The 25,417-nt window shown below is 30.9% G+C and overlaps 1 protein-coding gene across 20 annotated transcripts in view; it reads left to right on the top strand.

The window, feature by feature from the left end:
* The window catches only part of C2CD5 (C2 calcium dependent domain containing 5), a 127,160-nt gene that overhangs the window by 42,894 nt on the left and 58,849 nt on the right, over positions 1 to 25,417 (top strand). For 5 of the 20 annotated variants that reach the window (XM_031938441.1, XM_031938434.1, XM_031938435.1 and 2 more), the window contains 5 exons: positions 359 to 391; positions 6,947 to 7,055; positions 10,032 to 10,097; positions 23,366 to 23,480; positions 24,441 to 24,629. In XM_031938441.1, the coding sequence (XP_031794301.1) occupies positions 359 to 391; positions 6,947 to 7,055; positions 10,032 to 10,097; positions 23,366 to 23,480; positions 24,441 to 24,629 (512 nt within the window). The remainder of the gene's footprint in view (positions 1 to 358; positions 392 to 6,946; positions 7,056 to 10,031; positions 10,098 to 23,365; positions 23,481 to 24,440; positions 24,630 to 25,417) is intronic. The other 15 variants (XM_031938439.1, XM_031938450.1, XM_031938444.1 and 12 more) reach the window with 8 other exon arrangements.

The raw sequence follows: 25,417 nt of genomic DNA, 5'->3' as shown, positions 1-25,417 counted from the left end.
ATATAGATAATCATGAAAAAAAGGTTATGCTATGTTTAGAAGTTTTTTTCTAAATTGTTTTTCAGATATTGTAGAAAATAAGTATCAAGTCATTTCATTTTTAGTTCATGTAGTTAAAAGTATTTCCTATATTTTATTTACTCAAATTATTTTTTATCATTGCCCAAGCCCATGAAAATAATGAGTTCACAAATTTCATATTTGGATTTTCAAATGTAATTATTTAACTGATATTATTTAGGCATTTATATCGTTTTTTATAAACTAAATATATATTGAAATATATCAGGAAAAATTGGGTAGTTAAAGTTTTTGGATGATTTTCTCTTTTCATTTTTTGTGTTACTTCATTGCTAAGGGAGGATCGCCTCATAGGTTCTGTAGAAATCGGGTATGTTTCTAAAAATGTGTGAGAGTCTTTTTATTTTTGGATTGAGAGCTTTAAAATTTTAATCTTGATTATTTAAAACTTGTTTAAGCTTTTTCTTTTTCCTTTGGAAATGTTGCTAGATTTTTTCCTGTTCATAATGTACCATGTTAATATATTTAATAGTACTTGTAAGTCCCATTAACTAATCTAATGCATGATAATAAATTTCCTTTCATTTATTTTTAAAATACTTGTAGTTAGCATTCAATCATATAAGATTTTATTTTGAAAATTATAAGCATTTTTTAAAAAAGAAAACCTTTTCTTATATTTTCTATTTTATGCTAGCATTTAAAAATGCATATAAAATTCTATTATGACAAATACCAATAAATATGAAGAAGGATTCTGCATTCCTCAACTATTCGATATTACCAAAACAGCTTTTGTAGACAAATTCTTTCCCCTGTCCTTTTCCCTATGACTGTATGTGTCTTATTTGCCTTGTGGCAACAAGGGAAAGAGAAATTAACTCAACTGAAAGCTCAGCAGCAACTGTCTTGCTTTATCATTAAGTCACAAATACCATTCAACTGTTCTTCATCTCTTCTTTATTTAAAACTTGTCAATTAATCCCACCTGAATAACCTACTTTATAGCTAACTGTCCACTAAAAGAAGCTTATAAAAGGACCAAAGATCTTAGAGGAGACAGCAAATGAGAGAATAAAGGTATATGCATGACAACCTCCTATTTTTGGTTACTAAAGAAACCTTTAACAAAATTTAATTCACTACCCCATCTTTTTGAATCCTCTTTCTCTCCAATTTCCTCAGAATAAAAATATGATTTCACTGAAACCATAATAATTATAAATCAACAATTTGAAGTCTCCTGGATTTTGATGTAATGGAATTTTATATGGATATTATGTCTTTAACATATTTGTGCCAAAAACTTCACATCTGTCTTTAAAAATACAATGAATATTATTTTGACTTTTAGTCTGGAATTTTATTCTTGTAGCAGACTTAAAGCCTATAGAATTGTCCACATGGAATAGAAATTTGCCATGTTGTAAACTATAATTTCATTCATAATATATAAAAACTAAACATTCTGTATACCTGTGTTATTTGGGATTCTGTTAAATCAGTATAATAGGACTGGCTCTGTAAAAAAAAAAAATCTAAATGAAGGGAGTCCAGAAATCTGTGAAGTAATGTATTGAGTGTGAGTTATTTACATGTTTTTTTCATTTACCTTTGGCTGTGTTGCTTATGTGGCATGTTTTAAGGACTATATAGAACTAGAATCACTGAATCATGAAGTATAGTCTCCACATAGACCTAGGTATATGTCTGAATCCTTTCTGTTTGAACCTTAAACTGCTTCATGGCTGTGAAATCACTTAAAGCCTATTTCTCTTCATATCTTGTTTTCCTCCTTGTAGAGCAAGGAAGTATACTTTAAATATTTGAGAAAAGAAAATGAATCCTTTCTCTGTCCAACATCATATAATAGATTATTATTTCATATGCCAAAAATGTAAGCACTTCAAGAATAGATATTTCATAGAAGGGGGAAAAAAGATGACAGTATTTCATATTTTTAATAACTTCAGATTTTAATAACTTCAGACTATTTGTACTACCAACAACACAGTTGTTTTCTGTCAGTATCTCACTTTCCCCCCAAATCAGGCAATTATTTTCTGTGTGTAGCATATATTGACTGCTTCCCAAATTTTTGTTGTTGCTTATAATCCATAGATAGATAATAGAGTAGTTAGAGTGCTGGGTCTGGAGTTAAGAAAACCTGAGTTCAAATTTAGCCTCAGATTCTAAAAGTTGTGTGACCTGAGGCAAGTCACTTAACTTCTGATTGCCTCAGTTTCCTTAGCTGTAAAATGGGGACAATAATAGCACCTACATCATAGGGTTTTTATGAGTGTAAAATGAGATAGCATCTGTAAAGTTCTTAGTATAATATCCGACACATAGTAGGTACTATATAAATTATTCTTTCTCTCCCCTGCCTCTCTCCTGGTCTGATACAGTACTATAGGTAACTTGCTTATGACAACTTCCTTCAGAGTCTTAAATCCTTATTCAAAAGCATGCAAAATGTACTTAACCAACAAAATTTCTATACAAAATTAGAATTATCTAAACTTGGAATAGTCCACTTCAGAAGTCAAAGATCTTTACCAATTGAATAATGATAAAATTGTTATTAAAAAGGATTCTTGTTCATACATAGGCTTGCTGCTTGACTTGGGATATCCCTTCAAACTCTGAGTCTGCTGCTTTTATTTCCCCTTAATTACATGTAAAAAAAAAATTTTTTTATTGTGCATGTACATTCAATTTTTTTTTTTTTTACATATTTCCTTATAAATCAAATTGGGAGAGAAAAATTAGAAGAAAAGGGAAAACCATGAGAAAAAAAAATGAACATAGCATGTGTTAATTTACATTCAGTTTCCATAATTCTGTTTCTGGATGTGGATGGCTTTTTCCATCCAAAGTTGATTGGAATTGCCTTGGGTCACTGAACAGCTGAGAAGAACCAAATCTATCATAGTTGATCATAGCACAATCTTGCTATTGTTGTGTACAATGTTTTTCTGCTTTTGCTTGTTTTCATTCGGCATTAGTTCATGAAAATCTTTTCAGGCCTTTCTGAAATCATCCTGCTCATTTTTTTTTTTAATAGAACAATAATATTCCATTATTTTCATATACCTTAACTTATTCAGCCATTCCCCAATTGAGGAGCATCTGCTCATTTTCCAATTCTTTGCCATTACAAAAAACAACAAACAAAAAAACTGCTACAAACATTTTTGCACATGTGGGTCTCTTTCCTTTTTTTATAATTTCTTTGGGATACAGACCCATTAGAGACACTGCTGAATTAAAGGGTATATATAGTTTGATAGCCCTTAGATATAGTTCCAAATTGCTCTCCAGAATGGTTGGCTCATTTCACAACTCCACCAAAAATGCATTAGTGTCCCAATTTTCCCATATCCCCTTCAACATTTATCATTATTTTTTCCTGTCATCTTAGCCAATCTGAGAGGTATGAGGTGGTACCTCAGAGTTGTTTTAATTTGCATTTCTGTAATCAATAGTGATTTAGATTATTTTTTCATATGACTAAAAATGGCTTTAATTTCTCTATCTGAAAATTGTCTTCATATCCTTTGACTATCAGTTGGGGAAATGGCTTGTATTCTTATGCATGTGATTCAGTTCTTTATATATTTTAGAAAATAAGCCTTTATCCAAAACACTGGATGTAAAAGTTTTTTTCCCAGCTTTCTGCTTTCCTTCAGGCAAAGCTGTGTTGGTTTTGTTTATGCAAAAATAATTTTATTTAATGTAATCAAAATTGTCTATTTAGCATTTTATAATATTCTCTTTGGCCATAAATTCCTCACTTCTCCACAGATCTGATAGGTAAACTATCCCTTGTTCTTTTGCTTATAGCACATCCTTTATTCCAAAATCATGTACCCATTTTGATGTTATTTTGGTATGGGGAAGTCTGTGCTTCTTAAAGGAAAATTAAGATTCCTTTTTATACATATGTTTTAATAGTTTTTAAAACTAGCAATTTAGGGAGAGAAAGTTGATTTTATAAATTCCAAATGCAAATTTTTCTTCTATGGATAGATAATCTAAGAGGTTTGTGTAGTTTTGTCTGACCAAGCACTTTTAACTGGTACATTTTGATCATCCCATGAGTAGATAAATAACTTTTTTGTCTTTTTTTGCTTGTTGAGCTACACTTAAGCACTATTACTCATGTCCTTTTCACTTTTGTTTTTGAAGAACTCAAATGTTAACAAATATAAAGTACTTTGCTAGCATTTGAACACTAAAGTGCTAATAACTTTTATTGTTATTGAGACCCTGAAAAATGATTTTTTAAAAAATAGCAGCAACAGCAGTAGTTATTTATAGATTATATATAGATATATCACTTTAAAAATTGAAGTTTCACTTAGTGTTTTATTTTATTTTATTTTTTTGCTTTTTCTGCTGAGGCAGTTGGGGTTGTGACTTGCCCAGGGTCACACAGCTAGGAAGTGTTAAGTATCTGAGATCAGATTTGAACTCAGGGCTTCCTGACTTCAGGGTTGGTGCTCTATCCACTGCATCACCTAGCTACCCCATTCACTTAGTGTTTTTTAAAAAAAAAAAATTCTTAAACTGAGGATAGGTTAACATACGATGGGTTCTGTGTGGCTAGGGCCACACAGCTTTCTTTAGAGGGAAGAACCAGGCCCATCTTCAGGATTTTATGGCCACTGGCTTTTCCATTATGTTACATTGCCTGTTAGATATAGACACTGGATTGTTTGTTTTTTTTTTAAAAGGGCAACCTAAAGGAATAGTAATAGTTTCTCTACCAGAGGAGTTCTTGCTTATCTTTTGGTTGTGTCATAAGCCTCTTTGGTAGTCTGCTCAAATCTGTAGACTTGGTATCAGGATAATATTTTTAAATATTTGAAGGAATTCAGTTTCAAGTAGAGGTTAGTAAAAAAAAAAATAAAGGTTTAAGTTTTTCCTCATCCAGTTCATGGAGCCATTAGGGTTCATGATCCTGGGTTAATTACCCTTGATTTACTATATGATAACCTCTTTAACATGGCTTATTAATTTCTTAAATTATTTAGGAACCACTTTTTAATTTGTAACTACCTGTAAAATGTAATTTTGACAAAATGTGATACTTAAATTTCCTTTTTTTGTTTTATTGATATTTTGATGTATTTGGAATCAAATGGATACAAGTAATCCCTCTAGTAGTGTGGATTTTAACCCATACTGCCCAGTTAAGCAGTTATTCTCATTTCAGCTTATAATAGGCAATAGTGGATAAAGTACTGGAATTTCAGATCCTTCCTCAGACATTTACTAGCTTTGTGACCAATGGCAATTCACTTAATCTCTCTCAGTGCCAGTTTTCTCATTTGTAAAAAGAAGATAATCTTACCAGGGTTTTTTTGAGGATTAAATGAGGTAACAGTGAAATCATTTTGCAAACATTAAAGTGGTGTATAAATATTAGCTGCTGTTGTTGTTATATTACAACTCCATGAGGGACTCCCCAAAATGGTGGGGGGGGGGCAGGAAAGTTTAGAGTAGGAGACTTATGAAGCATAAAAACTGTTTATCACGTGTTTTTTGTTCTTGTGTTATAACTGGTCATACATCTCTAAGACTATATTTTTGTTTTGTTTTTTTAAATAATATTTTATTTTTCCAAATACATGAAAAGATAGTTTTCAGCATTCACCTTTGCAAAACTTTGTTTTCCAAATTTTTCTCTGTCTCCTTCCCCTTACCCCTCCCAAGACAGCAAGCAATCCTGTATGGGTTAAACATGGTCAGTTCTTCTAAATATATTTCTACATTCATTATGGTGAGCAAGAAAAATCACACAAAAGGGGAAAAAAAACACAAGAAAGGGAAAAAACCAACAACAACAAAAAATGTGGAACAACAACAAAGCATTAGGCTTTGATCCACATTTCACTCTCCATAGTTCTCTCTCTCAATGCAAATAACTCTTTCCAATATAAATGGACTATATTCTTAATACTACTTTTCCCTTTCATTTTTTTGTTGGTTATATGCTATAGTAGACTCACGGTCATTATGCCCCTTTCTGTTGCCATTTAGGTTTCTCATAATTTTGAAATCTTCAGAAATTGATATTTTTGTAATTTGTGAATAAATAAATTAATGCATTGGGACTTTGAGACTTTCTCTTTTGATCTTTAGAACCTTTTCCTTATTTTACTCTGATCCTAACCTGAATTTCAGATCAGTGATCTTCAGAAAAGGTGTTAGAATATTTAAGTACTTGCTTACTCAGTAAACATAGAAAGCAAACTTACTTTTTAGGTCCTATTGATCCTTCTTACTCCCATCTCTCCCAGATATTTTCCATATATTTGTCATTTCTGGGACCCACATCACCCATCAAGTTTATTAAAGGCCTTGTCCAAAGTCCTAAGAGATGGCTTGGATTTGAAGGTGCCCCTTGTTATTAGGACTGTTGTGGGAGTAAAATATATACTTGAAAATTCATGAACTCTGAAAGCATTTTCCCATGGAAACATTGTTGCACATAAAAGTTTGTCCTGTTAGGTTTATGTAGTTCTTTACTTAGATTATAAGATCCTTATAATACTATGAAATAGATGCTTTTATTTCTTCTCCTATCCTCTTCACTCCCTCATTTTTTTTTTTTAATGAGTAAACTGAGGTCAAGGCCTGAGTAGTTTAAGTGACTTGCCTAATGATCACACAAATGGTGTCTGAATTAGAATTTGAACTCAGACCTTTTTGATGTCCAGTATTCCTTATCTGCTGTGCCTCTTAAGTGCCTTAACTTACTAAGTTACAAATGAATTACATAATATATTTTTAAAATATATATCTATAACTGGCATGCTTCTGATTTCAGTGTACAGAATAAATAACATAACTGGTAGATGTTATTGTTACTTTACAAATTTTTGACTGAATTTCTCCCCACCCCCATTTTCTCTAGGAATTTCCATTTTTTACCTTGACGGCATTTCCTCCTGGATTTCTTGTGCATGTTGGGGGTGTTGTTAGTGCACGCTCTGTGAAGCTTTTGGATCGCATCCATAATCCTGGTATGTTGCAAAAAAAGGAAAATTGTTTTGTAAAATATTCTACTAAGTTTAGGTTTTGATTTTTAAAATGATTTCTATAAATTGCTTTTATATCACTAAAACTAAAATCTTCTAAACAAAGTTTATAAGAAAGTATTATCTTAAAGATATTTCTAATCATCTTATTCATTTATATCTATTTTAAAAGATGACTTTTCCTACAAATTGTTAAAAAGACATTCATTTGTATTGAACTATATTTTGGCAAGAAGGTACCTTGAGGTGACCCTTAAGGTTGGCATCTTTAGAGCTAGCAAAGTAAAATCTTGCCATTAGATATCTATGTGGCCATGGTTATTGTGATTAGTTCTTTCTGTGTTACAATTAATATTTATAAAATTGCATATTTAAGTAGGTTCTTTCCTACTTAAAAAAGAATCTTAATAATTTAACTGGAAAAGTATACATATGTATGTTTATTGTATAAGTAAGAACTTTGAAAACATTTTTTATATTATAATTTTAGTGCTCATCTGCCACATATAGCAGTTCATTTATATTCAAAAAAAAAGAAAGTGATATTTTTCCGTCATCGTCCTTGCTCATAATTATAAATGGACAAAGGAAGTAGGCACCCACAACTCCCTAATTCGAGACATGTAGTTTTATTCATTAAAATGGAAGTTTCTAAAATGCAAACTACTAAAATATAGAATAATTAGCCTTCCTGAACAGTTACCTGTAAAATCTTCTGAATTTTAACATTCTAAATGGAATATTATCCTTCCGCCATTGATTTGATGGATAATCTTACATAAGTTTAAAAACATTTTTGTGACGTAATCTCAGTATCTCTTTCCTTCTCTCTCTCTACATATGTGTATATTTTATTAACTGTTAATTTTTTTTTATTGTCAAGTCTCATAGCCTCTCCATGAGTATACATATTGATATCATAAAAAAGCAAAATGTTTTGAAACTCTCAGGTGAAAAGCATAATCTACATATGAGGTTTTTTCCCTCTTTTTCTAGAGCATTAAAATCCTCTTTGCTTGATGTCTTGCTTTTGGGAGTTACATTAGTAGTAATTTACTGTTATTTGGGTCAGTTTTAATTTTTAGAGAAGCAATGTAGAAATACTTAGTAAATTATATAGATATAAATTTTTGTATTGAGCATTGGAGTTCTGAAAAGGTTTTAGAGAAGTGATATTTACTTTGGGTGTGCATGCATGAGCCAGGATTATTTAGCTTTAAAGGTTGGCAGCTGCATCTTTTTAAAGCATCAGTCTTCTCTTCCCACCTACCCCCTTCTGTCTGTTCTGTTTTTTCTATCCCTTTGTTCTGGGTGAAGCTTAGATTCAGAGTGTTAGAACTGGAAGAAAAATTAGAGATTGTTATTTGATCTTTCTCTAAGTGGTATTAAGTATTTGTTGTTATAACATATAGAAAATACACATTAATAATTTATCTTACTAATAACTCTTAAAGAGATTGGTACATCTATTTATATAGTAAGTTCCAAATCCATATTTTTATGTCCTTGTATATTTGGAAAAAGAATGGAAATCTTGAGTTTGGAAGATTTTATAAAACTTACTGTGCTGACCATAAGCTATTACTGATTTTATCAACATGAAACTCTTGACTCAAATATTTTGCTAAATTAATTTACCACCTAGCCAAAGAGAAGCAATAAGAATGTTTTTTAAGGATAAGTAAAAGTTTAGTTGGAACCTGCTATAAGCTAAAAATATTTGTTTTAATGTATCACCATGCTGTGTTTTGATTAAGTTGTAGAGTCTGGCAGAACAGTCTCTTTTTATGATTGATGCTTATGCCAAAATATTGTGTTTATAGCATCGAATTCAATTCAAGAAATGTTTATTCCATGCCTATTATGTGAAAGGCACTGTTGTGTGTCCTGGGTCAAGTCTTTTTTTTTTTTTAAAGAATTATTCTACTATGATTTAATACTAGTCACCCAGATAGCAAACATCCCTAAATATGATGAAGTATCTTGTTTTAATGACCATCAAATCACTGATGGCTTTTCTTCTTCCTTTGAAAATATGAATCCTGGATTTGTTTGTTTGTTTGTTTGTTTGTTTTGAAACTAGAATACCTCTTACACTAGCCTCTCTGTCCTATGAGAGTGAATACATTTTAAAAAATAAAACTTGAATTAGGTTTTTATTTTAAAAACCACTAAATGGAAATTAAGTATGTATCTACACATTCATTGTACTGATTTCTGCTGAACATGATTTTTATTAAAATGTGACATTTAAATTGTGTAAACATTATGCATTAAAAAGGGACTCATTATCAAGGATAGTAAATTCAATTTTAACTATCAAAATACTTATTAAAATTCTTTCCTTTTGAAAAAAGTTTAAAAAGCCAGATAAAGTACTTGATTATCTGAATTTATCAGCATAAATGGATAATAATATCAAGGGAGAAACTGATGGTAGATTGAGATGCATGGGCTTATTTTAACAAGTACTCTGTTTGCACTCTCAAATTAATTTATCAGAATTTTAGAAGCTACTTTTTGATTTATCTTAACCAGGGAATGTAGGACATTATTTCAGAAGCATTATTTAAGGGAAAATTTTATTCTGAAGATAGCAATACAACTTTACAAAATTAGGATTTTACAAGTATTTTATTGTTCTTCTCCCTGCTTCCCACTCCTTTTCAAACCCACAAAATATTAAAATAGAAATCATGGTTTAAAAAAAAAGTATTAAAGAATGTGTAGCAAAGGGAAAAATGGAATGGTTTTGAATATTAAGATATTCCTTCTCGAAGATAGATTTTTAGATGCTATAGCATGCGCCTTTTCCCCTTTCTATTTCAATTTATTAACTTTACTGTCTGTCTTTCCAGTTCCTGTGGAATGGTGTTGTCAATTATGTTCTTGTTTGTAGTGTTTTATTTTCTATTATTCTGCTTCTAAAACTAATCTACTAATTTAATGTTTTGAACTCAGCCTTTGTCGGGATTATGGGTAACACAAGATCTTACAAACTGCTAGACTGGAATAGTTTCAATTCAGGTATTTTATTAGTCATTCAGTACTACATATGCTGACAACAATTATGGCAGCTCAGTGAAGTTTTTAGAAATGTTTTGATTAATTAGGTATAGTGCAAATTCAACTGTGTTAATAATTTCTGCAAAATAACTATATACATGTGTGTATGTACATATAAATACATATATACATACACATATTGTCTATAACCTTACTCAGAAATGCAAGATAAGGATATATAAGTAAAAACTTGTTAAATCTTTCAATTGATTTTATTCTGAAAAGGCTAAGCCTTTTATTATCTAATATCTAAATTGGATTATTTACTTATTCATTTGATTATTTTAAAAATGTTAATACCTTTTCAATAGGGTAAAAAATGAGTAGATATAAAAATAAATTTACTTGAAAATCAGCTCAAATTCAGTCAGTAGGATTGCCAGTTAAAGTTGAATTGATTCTTTGATATGAATTAATTAAAAAAACCAAAAAGCATTTAAACTATTTGACTTCTTAAATATGCAGTTTTCAAAATAGTATCCTTAAATTATATTTAATGAAATTTGGGGTGTTTTCTACATTAAATATATCATTCTTTAAAAAATTATAAGCTTAGGCACATTTAAAAACATAATTTTAGGCACATATTAAAGATATATATTTGAAATACCAATTTTTTGGTCATTCCAAAATAGAATATAAAATAGATTTAAAGTTTGCTTTTACTGTATCAAATGTTCTTTGCAGCATAAAAAATTGAGCACTATAAGAATTCTGATTGCTTTTCTGGAAGTAAATGAAAGTTTGAGAAATCAGGAACAGAAATACTGTGGGCTAAATCCTTCTATTTTCCTAAAGTGTTCTTACTCCCCTCCCCCAGTGAATGGAGGACCCATTTTCCTTTTGAGGAAATTTTACATAGAAACTTATTTTAGAAGACAGTCCAAAATCTTTTTTGTAGCCTTAAGGTAAATTAATAGAAGAAAAATAACCTCAGGTGACGATATTATTTAAAATAAAAATGAATTTTTTTTGTTCTTGATATCTTAGTAGCATTATTTGAATATTTGATATTTCTTTAATACTTAAAATAGGCATTTATATAATCTTTTTTCTTTAAAAGATATGGTAATAAAATTATAAATAATATATTCTTTAATAAATTAGTGCTTTACCTAAAGATCCTTTCTAGTTTTTTAGTTTCATATGTCATAAATGTATCAGTGAAAATTCTAATTAACATAGGATATTAGAATATGTCCCATAATTTTTTCATTATTGAAGAGTGTTTTTTTTTGTCTTAGGGGTCCAGGATTCAAATCTGAAGTAAGTAATGCATGTATGACTTGTAGGCTCACAGATTGCCTATTCATCATGCAGATTTGCCTAAATTCAGTCTAGTAAGGAGAATTGCAATCAGGTATTATCTTTGCAAGCCTAGACTGGATTCATTGGCAAATCTTTAGGAAAATGGTTTCCTGTCTGAATTTTTTGCTAGCATGCTCTCACTTTGATTAGCATAAAAATTAGCTAATTACATAATTGTTAGATGGCATTTTTTAATTTTAAAAAATTGTTAAAGTTTCAGTGGAAGGACTTATTTAAATTCCTCATGAATTAAGTATCATGAGGAATTTAAAATATAAAACTGAATTTACTCAGTAATGATAAGTAGACTATGCTATTTTTAAAACATAAGAGGAAGCAGTATTATTTAGAGGAAAGAACGTTTACTAAAGTAGGAGAAAGAAGACTTGAATTCTCTTCTGGATTCTACCTTTTGCTAGTCTGGGCTCTCAAGGCCTTAGTCTCTTTGAACTTCAGTTTCTTTGTCTGTAGAATGGATATAAGCTCTTCCTTGTCTGTCCCATAGGCATGTTTTAAGTAGCAAAGGAAATAATCTTTGTGAAAGAGCTATGATTACATTTGAGACAACTCTTCGTTGTTGTTGTTGTTGTATGTTGTAAAACAACCTTAAAAGTGAGACTTTTGAAATAATTTATAAGGCCTTTGGAAACAATTATGAGATACAGGAAAGGGCACAGGATTTGAAATCATTTACTATATTGGAATCCAGCCTCTATTATCTACCAAATACTATGTGAACTTGGAAAAGTCAACCACTCTCTCTGGGCCTCTGTTTCTTCAGAAATATGAAGGTGTTGAATCAGGTGATATCTGAGGTCCCTTGTCAACTCTAAGGTCTATGATCTTATGACTTATGTAAGTTTTTAGGAAAAGGAAATATATTCAATGAATAAATTAAGAGCTTGTAGGTTTTGTAGGTTTTAGATTAAGAGCCTTAGGAAAAAACAGTCAAGATAAAATAATTTGGAAAAGTGGGGACAAATTTTTAATAAGCAGATTTCCTTAGGGTGTAGTATTGGCTGTAAATGTGCATCACAGTGAAGCACAATTTCATTCTGTTTGCATTCATGAAAGTCTGTGCTCCGCATGTTAGAAAAAAGTATTAATCTGATAATTACATATTATTTTATTAAATTATTTCCCCATTGAAATAACACCTAAATCTTCAATATTTCTATTTTCTCACTTGGAATAATTGATTTATATTAAAGATTTATATAATTTTAAATCTAGAATGGATTTAAAAGTCTCATACTCAACACCCTTCATTTATGTAAGGGAAAACTGAGGTTACTATTTGAGAGGATGACGACTTTCAAAGTGAAGTGGTTGAAGAGAAAATGTGCTAGAAAATTGGTTCACATTAGACGAGAATTATAAAAGATATAAGAAAATGATGAGAACAGTGAGTTCAGGAAACCAGGGAGAAAGAGTTTGGTGGACACTAAGAATCAATAAACCATACATAATTTAAAGAGCTAGAAATCTGTCAAGAACAAAGGTAATTAGCTCTTTAATCTAATTTTTTAGACAAGGAGGTAGCAATTGAATAAAATAGTAAGAAAGGGAAACTATTTTGCTAGTTTTAAAGGAATTGAAGGGTTCATAATTGTTATTGTAGAACTTGAGAGGACAGTGATTGGAGGAAGCAGTATATGTTTTGATTTAAAAATTAATGACACGTGTCTCAGTAATCAAGTAATCAATTTGTATGAGACAAATAAAAAAACCCCAAAAAATATAGGTGATAGAATAAATAAAATATAAATTAGAGGAGTAAAAATGTTGAAAGTTTTAAAAGATGTCTTTAATTTCAACCTTTACTACAGTCTTTTGGCTATATTTCAGTATGTATTTCATAAAGCTTTCTTCTGAGTTGGTAATATGCTCAGAAAATACAAAGTAATTTTTATAGACATCCTATAAAAACTATGCTGACCAATCTGCTGGGGAAAATTGTATTTCAGAAACACTTATAAGTTATTTGCTTATTTTTAATGTTTTTGCCATTGCTTTCTGATAGATTTTTGGAATATGTATGCCATATATTTCTGCAGATAAACAGGAGTTGGCTGTGTTAATAACATCAGGAAAATAAATGCTAACAGATTTTAATTTCAATTAAAGGAGTTAATTCATTGTGTTACTAAAGCTTTCCTAAATAAATCCCTTAGTAATTTAGTTTTCACATATTAAAGAATGACATGTGACTACATTTCTAACCACAGATTTTCAAAACATCAGATTGGAAACCTTAAGGAGGATCCTTAAATTTTGTTAGTACTTGTAAAGAAATATGTTAGAATCAACTTGGATATGCATCTATGTAGATGGCAGTGTTTATGGAAATCAACTCCTGATTATCCTTTACTTTCTTACTAGTATAGTTTTTATTAGATGCAAAGCCATCTGCTTTCTTTTGTTCCTTTCCCTCATTAGCTTATAAAAATTGTAATGCAAACAGAAATTTCTTATTTTGGGGTAAAAAACTGGAGAAAAGGAGGAATGAAACAGTCTTTTCCAAGGAAAAGAGGTGTGTGTGGGAGTAAGGGGTAGTGGTAGAAGGGCAGGAAATCTTTTTCTCTCAGAGATAGAGAAAAGAAACACAATATCTTCTTCCTGTCCTTCCTTCTGGATTTCTGGCCTTAACTGTTGAAAATGAAGAGTGGTGGTCCTCCTGGCAAGCAGATGATATGACAGTGGAGTTTAGCTTGCTTCTATTTGTGGTGTTGAACCTCTTTTTTTCTCTTTGACCTTCCAATCTAGATGGTGGTGGATAGGGGTAAAGAAAATAAAAAATCAAGAATGGAAGCTAAGTGCAGAGTCTAGAATCAGGAGTCCTCAAACTACTGCTCGTGGGCCAGATGCAACCCCTGAGAACATTTATCCCCCTCACCCAAGCTATGAAGTTTCTTTATTTAAAGGCCCACAAAACAAAGTTTTTGTTTTTACTATAGTCCGGCCCTCCAACAGTCTGAGGGACAGTGAATTGGCCCCCTATTTAAAAAGTTTGAGGACCCCTGGCTAGATCCTGACAGAAATACATATGCAGGTTGAGGTGGAAATTTACAGTACTTCAGTGGAAGAAAAGGCCCAAGCATTGAAACAATTAGGACAATCAACTCAAATGGAGCAGGAAATTCACAGCGAGTGGAAGATTCCATTTTTGAGCCCACAGTCTTTTCCATGTCATAGGGTCTACCAAGTTAGCAGAGAGTAAAATGCAGTGGCCTTAGAATGGCAGCGGTGAAGATATATATTGAAACCCGACTGTGTGGAAAGCAGATTTAGGGTTGATGTACAAAATTGAGCTAAAAAATGACTAACACCAGTTGGCTTCGGTTTCTTCATCTATTAAGGAGAGACAGTATTCCTGTTGCTTCCCTCATGAGGTAGTTTTGGTGAGAGTGTTTTGTGAAATACTTTGGAAATTCCTCCTATTAGAAGCAGCATTCCTCCACTAAGGTCTATTTATAGTGTGGAGTTGACCTGAGTTCTTAGAGTTAATCTGTACAGTAATAAGTCTTAACACTTTAAGCTAGAAAGGCATCACATAAAATTGGATAGGCTCATTATCAGAGTATTGACTACAAGACATTGTTTTTTGTCATAGCAACTAGTGTCTGTCTTCTAAAAAGCTGAGAAGTTAAATCCATATATTTAAATTAATTATTAATTAATAAATTAAATTAGTTAAAATATACATTGGTGGAAAAAATATATAAATTAGCAGAATCCCAGGTTCTTAAGCATTGTAATAGTATTTTTATTATGTGGTGTGCAGCAATGTACTGGATATTGTTAAGGAAATGAAATAAATTAAAAAACAAAACTACATAGGGCATTTACTCTAGATGGGATTGATTGAGAATTAATGCTTTAGTTCAGTGTTGTTTTAGACAGCATTTGTGATTTCATAGGTCTGGGGAATACTTTGCCAGGCAGGAACTTCTTCTGCCATCCCACTGAGTTCATTTTCTGTAGTTTCGGTCTTAGAGAATTACCCATAGTACTAAGAGATTAACTTGTCTACTGAGAGTCACAACCTGTATGTGTTAAAGATGTCTTCTTGGCTCCAAACCCAGGCTTCTATCTATCCACTAAACTATGAATAATTAGTAAATATTTATTGACCATATATTATAAAGCATCATGTTATGTATAATGTTATAGGAATTCAGAAATGAGAAAAGCCGTTGTGAACTAATAAGGAGGAGTTAGGACTGAGCTGATGCTTAAAGGAAATATAGGATTTAGATTAGTGACTGGAAAAAAGAGTGCATTCCAGCTTGAGAAATTAAAATGAACATGAGTCGGGTTTTAAAAGTGAGCATGGTTTATTTGGGAGGCAAAAAGGAGAACAACTGAGCTTAGTGGTTCTGGAAATTCATACTATAAATGTTTAGGTTAAAAAAAGCTGGTTAGGGAAGAAGGGTCCATATAACACAAATTGCAGACAGTAGACTGAAAAGTTCGATCACAAGTTGATAGATAGCATTTGCCATGGAAGTTTGGGTTTGTAAAGAACCCAGATGTCATAGGTAAACAGTTAATGTCTAACCTGTGTGGGAACCAACGTGAGCCTTTTCCCACCACTCTGTGATGAAGTCATATCATTTATTCATCAATGTTTGTTCCTTAAACAGAAAACACACTTTATTAAAAAAAAAAAAAAGTTTTTTTTTATTAAAATAAAGCATGCTAATTATGTCCTGTTAATCCAGTGACTAATATTCATGTATATTTCATCTATATTGAAGATAAATTGAGACCAAGAGCTCCTTTGAGGTAAAATTTTATATTTTCACACATTCTTCAATTATTAATATTGCCTCATAAGAGCTTATTTTGTTTAAGGAGATTCCTTGTACTCTTCTGCCCCTGCTTCGAGATTGCTTATGTGCTCTTTTTAGTTTTTTCCTTATTCTCAATACAAAACTTAGAAAGTTTACCTGCTTTGCTTTTTGTTTATTCTGAGAAGAAAATTCCAGAGTAAAATTCTGCTGATTTTTAACCAGCTTTCTGTCTTCTCCTTCACCATTTTTTTTTCCTGAGAGAACAAATGTTTTTTGATTATTCATCTTTGTCTTTTAGTTAGAAAAGAACTTACCCTCTATTCTTTTAGGCCAAAGGTATAGTATCCTGGATTCTCTTTGTTCAGAATTTCTTTTCTATCTACCTTTTTTTCTTTTGCTTCCTTCCATGTTCTTTGAAGCTCAAAGTTGGTATAAAAATTATATATTTAATATTTTCTTTTTAAAATTCCAGCAGGCTATTCCTAGCTTGTTATAAGACAACTTCTCATGCAATGCCAGAGAAAGTGAGGCAAGAGAGATTAGACAGTTTTTAATATTTTATTAATTGGGAGAGTATAATTGACTGTACAGGACTCTCGTCTCAATTATCCAGTCAGACAGAGATTAGAGACCAATTCAATAGGTTATTGAATGGAGAGATATACTGGGACCAATGGACCCATGTTGGTCCTGGGGCTGGACAAGACTGTCATCTCAAAGAATCCAACGTCCTGCAATGAATGGGAGACTCCCATCTCCTTAAGTACCTTTTACAGAAAAAGAAGGGAAAAAAGCGGGAAAACTTCTGTCAGGATGGGGGAAGCCATAAATTCTTACTAAAAGCCAGAGTCGGGATGTCTGGATAAGCAGTGGTAAATTCTTGAAGAACGAAAGAGTAAGGAAGTCCTAAATATAAATATAAATTCCTCCTTATCTTGCTTACATTGACAATTTACAATCCCAGAGCAAATGGTCCCCAGTCTTAATGGACCAGAGGTGGGGTTTTACAGTTTAGGGGATTGAGACAGAGCAGTTAAGGAAACTGAGACAGAAACTGGTGCAGGGAAACTGAGTCAGGACAGTTAAAGAGAACTGGCATAACACTCAAGAAGCCCTAAGCCATTTTTCTCTTTTTCTGCCACATTTAAAAACACATTTGAACAGAAAGACTTCATATATGCAGCTGGTGTTTTTAGGAAGGTGCTATTGGGTAGGGGCGAATTAGAGAAAAGCTAATTATATTGGAAGGTAAAGGAAGAATTGACCAACAGGAGTAGTCATGTTAGAATGGAAGGAATTAAAAGAAAAAATAACATTGATAGGAGATGAAATTTTGGCTTTGTGTACCCCTCAAATTGATTCTATTTTGTTGCTAATGTAGCTTTTGTTATCAAAATAGATAGGTAGATTATAGTAGCATTGAATATACAAGAACGGAAATGGGGGTACTGGATTTTTTAGTTGGGGTTCTGATTTAAATTTGTTAGAAAATCAGCATGAGATGTTAAGCTGGTCAACCTTTTGGCTTTCTTGACGGCCTTCTGTTATGCACAGAAGATTTAGAGTGCACAATGATGTTGACACCATGAAGAGTCGCTAAGGTATAGGGCATATTAAAAAAAAAAGTCCCCATGACAGTGCTATTTAAAAAGTGTTAAGCATCTACTATGTGCAGAGCTTTAAGTTAATCACTTGAATACACAAAGATCCAATAGAACACACGGATTAATTTCAAGGAGATTTTCATCTTCTCACAATGTATGTCAAAGAAAGTTACTTTTTAAGAGAGAATCATAAAAAAAAAGAAAAAAAAAGCCTTGAATTTCTAAGGATTTTATTTACGTGTCAAATATGTTTGATTCCATGATGTCTGGAATGTTTTATTGAAAAGTTTTTCTGTGTGAATAGAAACATTAACACACTCGTGGTTTTGAGAGAGCACAGAGCTAATATGCAGGTATTTTAGCCAATTAGAAGATATATACTAGTTCAGGTTTTCTTAGGAGATAGTACATATTATGGTGATGATCATAAGACTTTAAAAATGCCTTATTTTAAATGGAGAGGATTTTGGAGTGTGAGGAGTAGAAGGTTAGATTTTCTTTCCCCTGTTTCTAGTTGACAGTTTCAAGACTTTTTAAGATTTTTTTTTTTTTAAATAGAGTGTATCTGTTAGCTTTTGTATTTAGTTTCAGTAATGAATAAGCTAAGATAGATTTTCTTGTGCTTAGGAAGAGATTTTTGAAATCTGTTCTAAAGTACATATTAGTATAGATGATAGGATTTAGGGTATATCTCACATTAATTCAATAATCATTCCTCTTTATTTATTGAAATATAATTAATTGATTTTCTAGACCAGTAGAGAAAAAGTTTATATCAATGATCTTAAGTTGAAAAATATTGTCCTAGATTAGTATCAGCTGTTTCTCTTCTCCCTCCCATATGAATTGGCAAAATCTAGAAAAAAATAGTATTCAAAGATATATATACCTTGAAAAATAATATTACTGAATTCTAACAAGACATGTTAACTCATTTATAAGAAAATAAACTTTATTCCTTGAATGTACAGATTCATTCGTCAGCTCAAATGCACTGAATTTGGTTTAATTTAATGGAGTTTTGAATGACATTTGCTGAAAATATTCATCTTTATTTGTATTATTACACAGCTATGAATATGGAATTAGGTTGTCTCAGAATTCTTTTTAGGAATACATTGGTGAAGCAATTCTTTCACTATATGTAATATTTAATACTGGGGAAACGAGAGCATATTGTTAAACAAATTTTGATTTTCCATATTTAGAAAATCATTTCCTCAAATGTGAGGAAATGTTTGTTAAAATGAGGCAAATGTAGTCTATGAAAAGAATTTTTAAATGAGATAAGTTTATTATTTATGATATGAACTATTTCTTCATAAGCAATAAAATATTTTACTTTATATAGATTCTATTCAGTGATCCCTTAGAGAAATTATGAGATTATCAAGTAAGCTCTGTCCTAAGCATTTCCTCCTCCAATAAGTACCAGAGGTATTCTTGACAGTCACATATATTTTGCCATGCTATTATCCAAAATTTTTAAACTATCACATTTTAAACCATTCTGTCCTTGTGACTTTGCCTTATAACTTGGGTCTTTGTTGACTCTTGGCACCTCATCCTAATGCAGTGTATACCATTTCCTTTAAACTGACTTTTATGTTGAATTTACACTTTCAGATGTAAACTTTGCCTTTTAGTAAGGGAGAAAGAGGCTCCTGTTTAAAATGTTTACTTTATCCCATCACCTAATATGTTATCTTTTTCACCTTCTTGCTCTTTTCCAAATCTGGTTGAATAGGGTGAGAGATCAGTTTTCCTTTTTGTCTCTAAATCACATTATAAGCTCTTTTTGGGCAGAGTGAGTTAACCCAAAATATACTTTACATTCTTTTTAGTGTATGTTGGATAATGACAAAGAAACGGTGCCTTACTATGTAAGGAGAGTCTTTATAAATGTATATTGATATAGTGTCACTGCTTTACTGCTCAGTCAAGAGATAAACTTACTAGAAAATATTATTAGTTTCAAAATCATTGCTTAAGATGATTCTTCCAAAATGACAAAATAAAAATCCTTTAGCTATATTATATGTATAGCTATATATTATAGCTTTAGTCTAAAGACTCAACTTTAGCAAAGTTGAATTCATTGGTAGCAGTTTTGTCTTATCTAATTATGTTTCATCTTATAAAGAGAATTATAGCTTAGTTTGTCTCAACATCCAGAAAGGGATATGAAAAGAATCCATAACGTGATTTGAAGCGCCACAAAATAACATGAATAATTGGGAAGCAAAAGAAATTTTAATTATTTAAAGGTATTGGCATTTGTCCATTTTTTTGTTATTAGACATGATTGATAGGAAGATTAATGTTGAAAGAATTTCTGTCTTATACCTTTGAAAATCCCTAGAATAATTTTTTTTTTGTAAGTTTGGTAGCTCCAAGTATTTGGTAGCTCCAGAGTATTATATTAATTTAAAATTTCAACTTAAACTTTTTGTTTATAAAAGTTTATGAATACATCTTCTGTGACAACAGATTTAACTCCTAGCTTTTAAGACTTGAGCATTTTCAGTTTTAGGATACCAGATCTTTCTGAACTTTATTTTTTAGTAAATCAGGCAGAACCTAATTAATATTTTTATAGTTTACTTTGGTCTAAACATAAAGTAGATTTTGAATAAAGTTAAACTTTTCTTTAATACTAAATAAATGAGTTTACTATTTTAAATGTCCATATCCCAGATATAATAGATCCAGAATTAATATTCTCTAATTTATTGCTTAAAGTTTTAGATAATTTTTGCTAAAGAACCACTATTTATATTAGAAAAGCCTGTGATTGAGTGCTACATACCGTATGCTTGCCTTGCTTTCACCTAGAATCTAGGGCCATTACTTTCTGTAACCATTTCAGTGAGCTGCCATAGTTCTCAGTCTGTACTGTCACCTAATCCGAGCATGCGCCAAAATATCCACTGTTTCTGGCTACTGTCTGCTAAATCTGCTTTGCAAACCCTTTGTTCTCTGAGCTTTTGCTTTAGCCACAAACAAAATTAAAGAAGCCCTTTGGAGTGTGACACATGCCATCCTGCTTCCTTAGCTCCTCTGTTATGTAAATCCTTAGCATTACTAAATTTGTAAATATTACAGTGGCATCCCCATGTGGAATTGTGTGGCTCATGTGTCAAAATAAAGGCTGCTTGTTACTATATTTGTCAGAAAAATAAGAATGCTGCATTCACACTGCATTCAATGTTTTGTATTAACCACTTACGATGTCATAGTGTTTGGTTTAATTATGTGATGATTTTATGCATAAATACTAAGGTAAGTTAAGTGTGTTTATCTAGTCTGTGTTATATGTGTACATATATCAAAGTAATGACACACACTTTTAAATTTAGATTTACTAGCCATTTAATAATGTAACATTCAAGTTTATAAATTGAACTTAAAATGCAACATTCTCAGTTCACATCTTATTTTTTAAAAATCTTGTTTGTATCTTTTTTGAAAAAGAAAATCAGTTACAATGTATTGTTTTGAATAGCCTGACTTTAGGCAAATCTGTAGAAATCTCTATTTGCTGAATAAATAAATTTTTCAGTGATTCTTTGAATTATAAAAGGTTTATTCTACAATTTAAAAAATAAGAGCCCCATTGCATTTAAAATGATTCAGTGTTTTAAAATTTATTTACATGTAGTTTTTAATGATGATATCTGGTGCTTAAACAGAGTTTTGCTTTTATTATCCTTCCTGATTTTTTTCCCCTAGGATTTTAAGTTAGATTAAATTAGACACCAGAATGCTATTTTCTTAGATGTTAAAACTCCATCATAGAAAAGGAGAGAGAACAAAAAATCTTAGGGGAGAGATAAGAGTGTGTTGATTAAATTTGCTTATACATTGCATAAATGTATATGTATATAAAAATCTCATTTCATAAGAGTTTGCAAGTCAGGCAGTATGTAACATAGGTACGATGTTGTACCTAATTATCCCACACATTTCTTAATAGGGAATATTGAGTTGATAGTTTCAACATTTCAGCCTCTTCTTTTTTTGTCATCTCTTTTCCTTCAGTCTTCTTTTGATCCTTTCCCAACTTCTTTGAGATCCACATTTCTTATTTTTTTTCTCTCAAAGGAAATTGTATAAATTTAGATATTTAATTCAAGTTCTGGCTGATAGGTTTTGTGACTCAGCCTTTATCTCCTGCCTCAATAGTCATACCATTCTGCTGTGTAAAATAGAAAAAGTTCATTAATTTTTTTGTGTGTATGTGTGCTTTGACTTCTTCACTTTATCATAGTTAATATGCTACTTCTCCCTCTTTGTCATTGGTTATTGAAACATAATTTTAATATATATTTTTCATTTTTGGAGGGGAAAAAGTATTTTAAGAATTAGGCAAAAACAATTATTCCTAAATGGAAATTTGCATATTATATGTTTTTTTAAGTTTCAGTTACGACCAAATGCTACCATTCTCTGCACACAGTAAGCACTATTAAATGTACATTTGGATTGAGTTGATATAAAACTTTTTAATATGGAAAAACTTCAAAGAGAGATTTAGTTATCTAGACAGAATTGATTTTTTTTTTTTCCCATACCAAATTGTTCATACATGAGAGCAGCCATATATGGAAACAAATGTAGAATTGTCTTAATCTGATTTTGTTCATAGCATCTTTTTCTATAAGGAGTATTTTTGGCAGCTACTGATCATTGGTTATATCAAGTTAAATGCAGGGAGATAAAGGCTTGATATAGATAAATGTGTGGTACTGAAGTAGACTGAGCAACTTTACTTGTCATCACTTGCAAGATGTACAGCCTTGAAGTTAGGCAAAATTCTTCAATTTCAATACATTTTGTGAGTGTGAACAAGAAATAAAGTTCATTGTGTTATAATTAAAATCTCCTGTTTTGCAAATTTGATTTTTTGAAAGTACAAATTTTTAGGTTAGAAAGCTTTTTATTTCTTATCTTTCTGCTTGTAAGTCCCACGCCTTTTTATAAGGATGTTTCTTTTCAGTTAACATTGGTAAATCTTTTTCCAGAAAGGAAGGACATTGTTGGTTGTTTTGTATGTTATTCTTACCTTAGCTATTGAGAATCTTTTTCCTAATCCACATTCTTTACACTCATTCCCAAAATGTATTGGTTTTGCTTTAAAAGAAAAAGGTTCCAGATCTGCTAATCCTGACCAGTGTGAATGTGACACATAAGGTATTCTCTTGGGACATAGATTCTAAATTTTGAGTTTGGAACCTGTTGTCTCTTTACTTTTAAGGTATGTAAGAAGATATATTTCTACTTGGTGACCCAATGCTAGTGAAGAATTTATAGGCCTAATTTATTTTCAGACAAGTGACAACTAAACTAATGAAGCTAATAAAATAAAGCATTGGATTTTAAATATGAAAATATTTTCTAATATATTCTGTGACACTAGTCTCTATGCTTAATAGTATGCTTATTAAGTACTTCAGTTAATATGGCATTTTAAAGGTCATTTACCCCCAAATTACAAGCTGATTTATTATTTGTTTTTCAGATGAACCAGAAACTCGAGATGCTTGGTGGGCAGAAATCAGACAAGAAATAAAATCTCATGCAAAAGCATTAGGCTGTCATGCTGTAGTGGGCTACAGTGAATCAACTAGTATTTGGTAAATCATAATCATAACCTGAGTTTCTAAATGTCATACTATTTCTCTTCTGTTTTCTGAATAGGCCAAAAGCTTGAGTCAAATGCAGAAATTCATCAGAACAGTGCCAGGGCAGTTTTGAGGATGTGTAGATTTTGTATAAAGATTTTGAAGCTGACATTTGAAAACCTTTGCTTAAATAGTATTTCAGAATGCATCTATAGTATCTTTTAGAAAAAAAAATCTTGAATTTGGAATTAGAAGACCTGGATTTGAATGCTCACTTTGTCAATTTCTAGTAGTGTGAACTTTGAAAAATCACTAGGACTTCAGTTTCTTTGTATATAAAGTAAAGAAAGTTGAAGTAGAAATAAATTTTCCGTATCTGTTGTATTCATTACCTGTTATCTTATATTTATTTTATGTATCATTCAGATTGAGCCTAAATAAATTTTTCCTAGCAGTGCTTATATTTGTTAACTAAATTAAATGATATGTAATCCCTATTTTTGTAATACATTTAAAACAGTGAAATTTTTATACTTTAATATAGTTCAGATAGTGAATTTTGACATTTCTTTTATTCGGTTTGAATGAAATAAAATTTAATATTGAAGGAATTTATGCTAATTAAATTTTCTTGAATTATCTTAATAATTTTACTTGTTTTATTATGAAATTCACAATGCAAGTTATTATTGCTAATATTTAACAATAATAAATAATTTGTCCTGTCAAGTTTTAAGGAAAACTTTATTTTTTTATAAATTATGTTGGATAAATAATGCTTGGTAATAAAGAAAATTGCCCCCACCTGATTGGTTAAAAAAAGAAATTCCTTCCTTAGATTTTAAATCCTATAAGATGATAGTATTTGTCATATATAGTACTTATTAGTGTCTTAAAAGTTGACTTGTATTTAAAATAATAGTTTTTTGAGCTACTTTGTTAAAATTAACATATGATTCTTTTCTCTTCTAGTGAGGAGGTCTGTATTTTATCAGCATCTGGCACAGCAGCTGTACTGAACCCTAGATTTCTTCAGGATGGCACGGTGGAAGGCTGTTTGGAACAAAGGTTGTCATGGCAGCCTGGCTTCTTTTCCATAGGGTCAGAGAAGGGAGAGGTTGATTTTTTTCCTCAGAGCCAGGATAGTTCCTCTCTATTAGGGTAGGTTACAGTGTTACAGTGCAGGATTCGGGACCAAGCACTTTACTGATTTTTCACTAACAACAGCAACCAAAGAAGTAATGGGATTCTGCACAAAATTAGATATTTTTTTAAAATTTTTTTTTTTATTTCTAACAGCTTGAATAAGGTAACATGATTGAATACTAACCAGAGGATTTATACTTTTTTTTTGCACTGTTGAGGAAAAATTTTCTTTAAAAAAAAAAGTTTTGATATAGTTCATTACATTGCCGCTAATAATGAAGTCATTAAATTGAAGAAAATTCTTTAATTCACCTGTTATTTATAGTACATGATACTGTATTGAAAGTAAAGCATTTAAGTATAGTTAAAATTGAATGTGCTTTAAAAGTTGAATTTCATTATTATCATGATAACAGAAATTTTGTTTTGTTTTAGTTGACTTAAATTATTGGCTCCTTTTAAAATAGACAGCTAGCATATAGTGTTATTGAGCTATTTTCATTGAAATCTGAATTGCAGATTTCTGAGATGGCTGTTTGCTATGATTGCTGATGAATTGAATTCATTAGCATATGTATTTAAACATTCTGTTGTCTTTGCTTTACTATAGAAAACTATAGTTTGCTAATTATATAGCAAATAGAGAAAACAAAAATTTCTTCTGTAGTTAAATGTCTTACCCGTCAGTACCATAGTATGAATATAACAAGAAAAGATCTTTAAATATGCACTTGGTGGCTTATTTATTTAAAGCAACACAATAGATTAAAATTATTTCTTCCTTTTAGTTTTAATGGAATTTG

This window comes from Sarcophilus harrisii, chromosome 5 (genome assembly GCF_902635505.1).
Source record: "Sarcophilus harrisii chromosome 5, mSarHar1.11, whole genome shotgun sequence".
NCBI lineage: Eukaryota > Metazoa > Chordata > Mammalia > Dasyuromorphia > Dasyuridae > Sarcophilus > Sarcophilus harrisii.
This window is presented reverse-complemented; position numbering and strand designations above follow the sequence as displayed.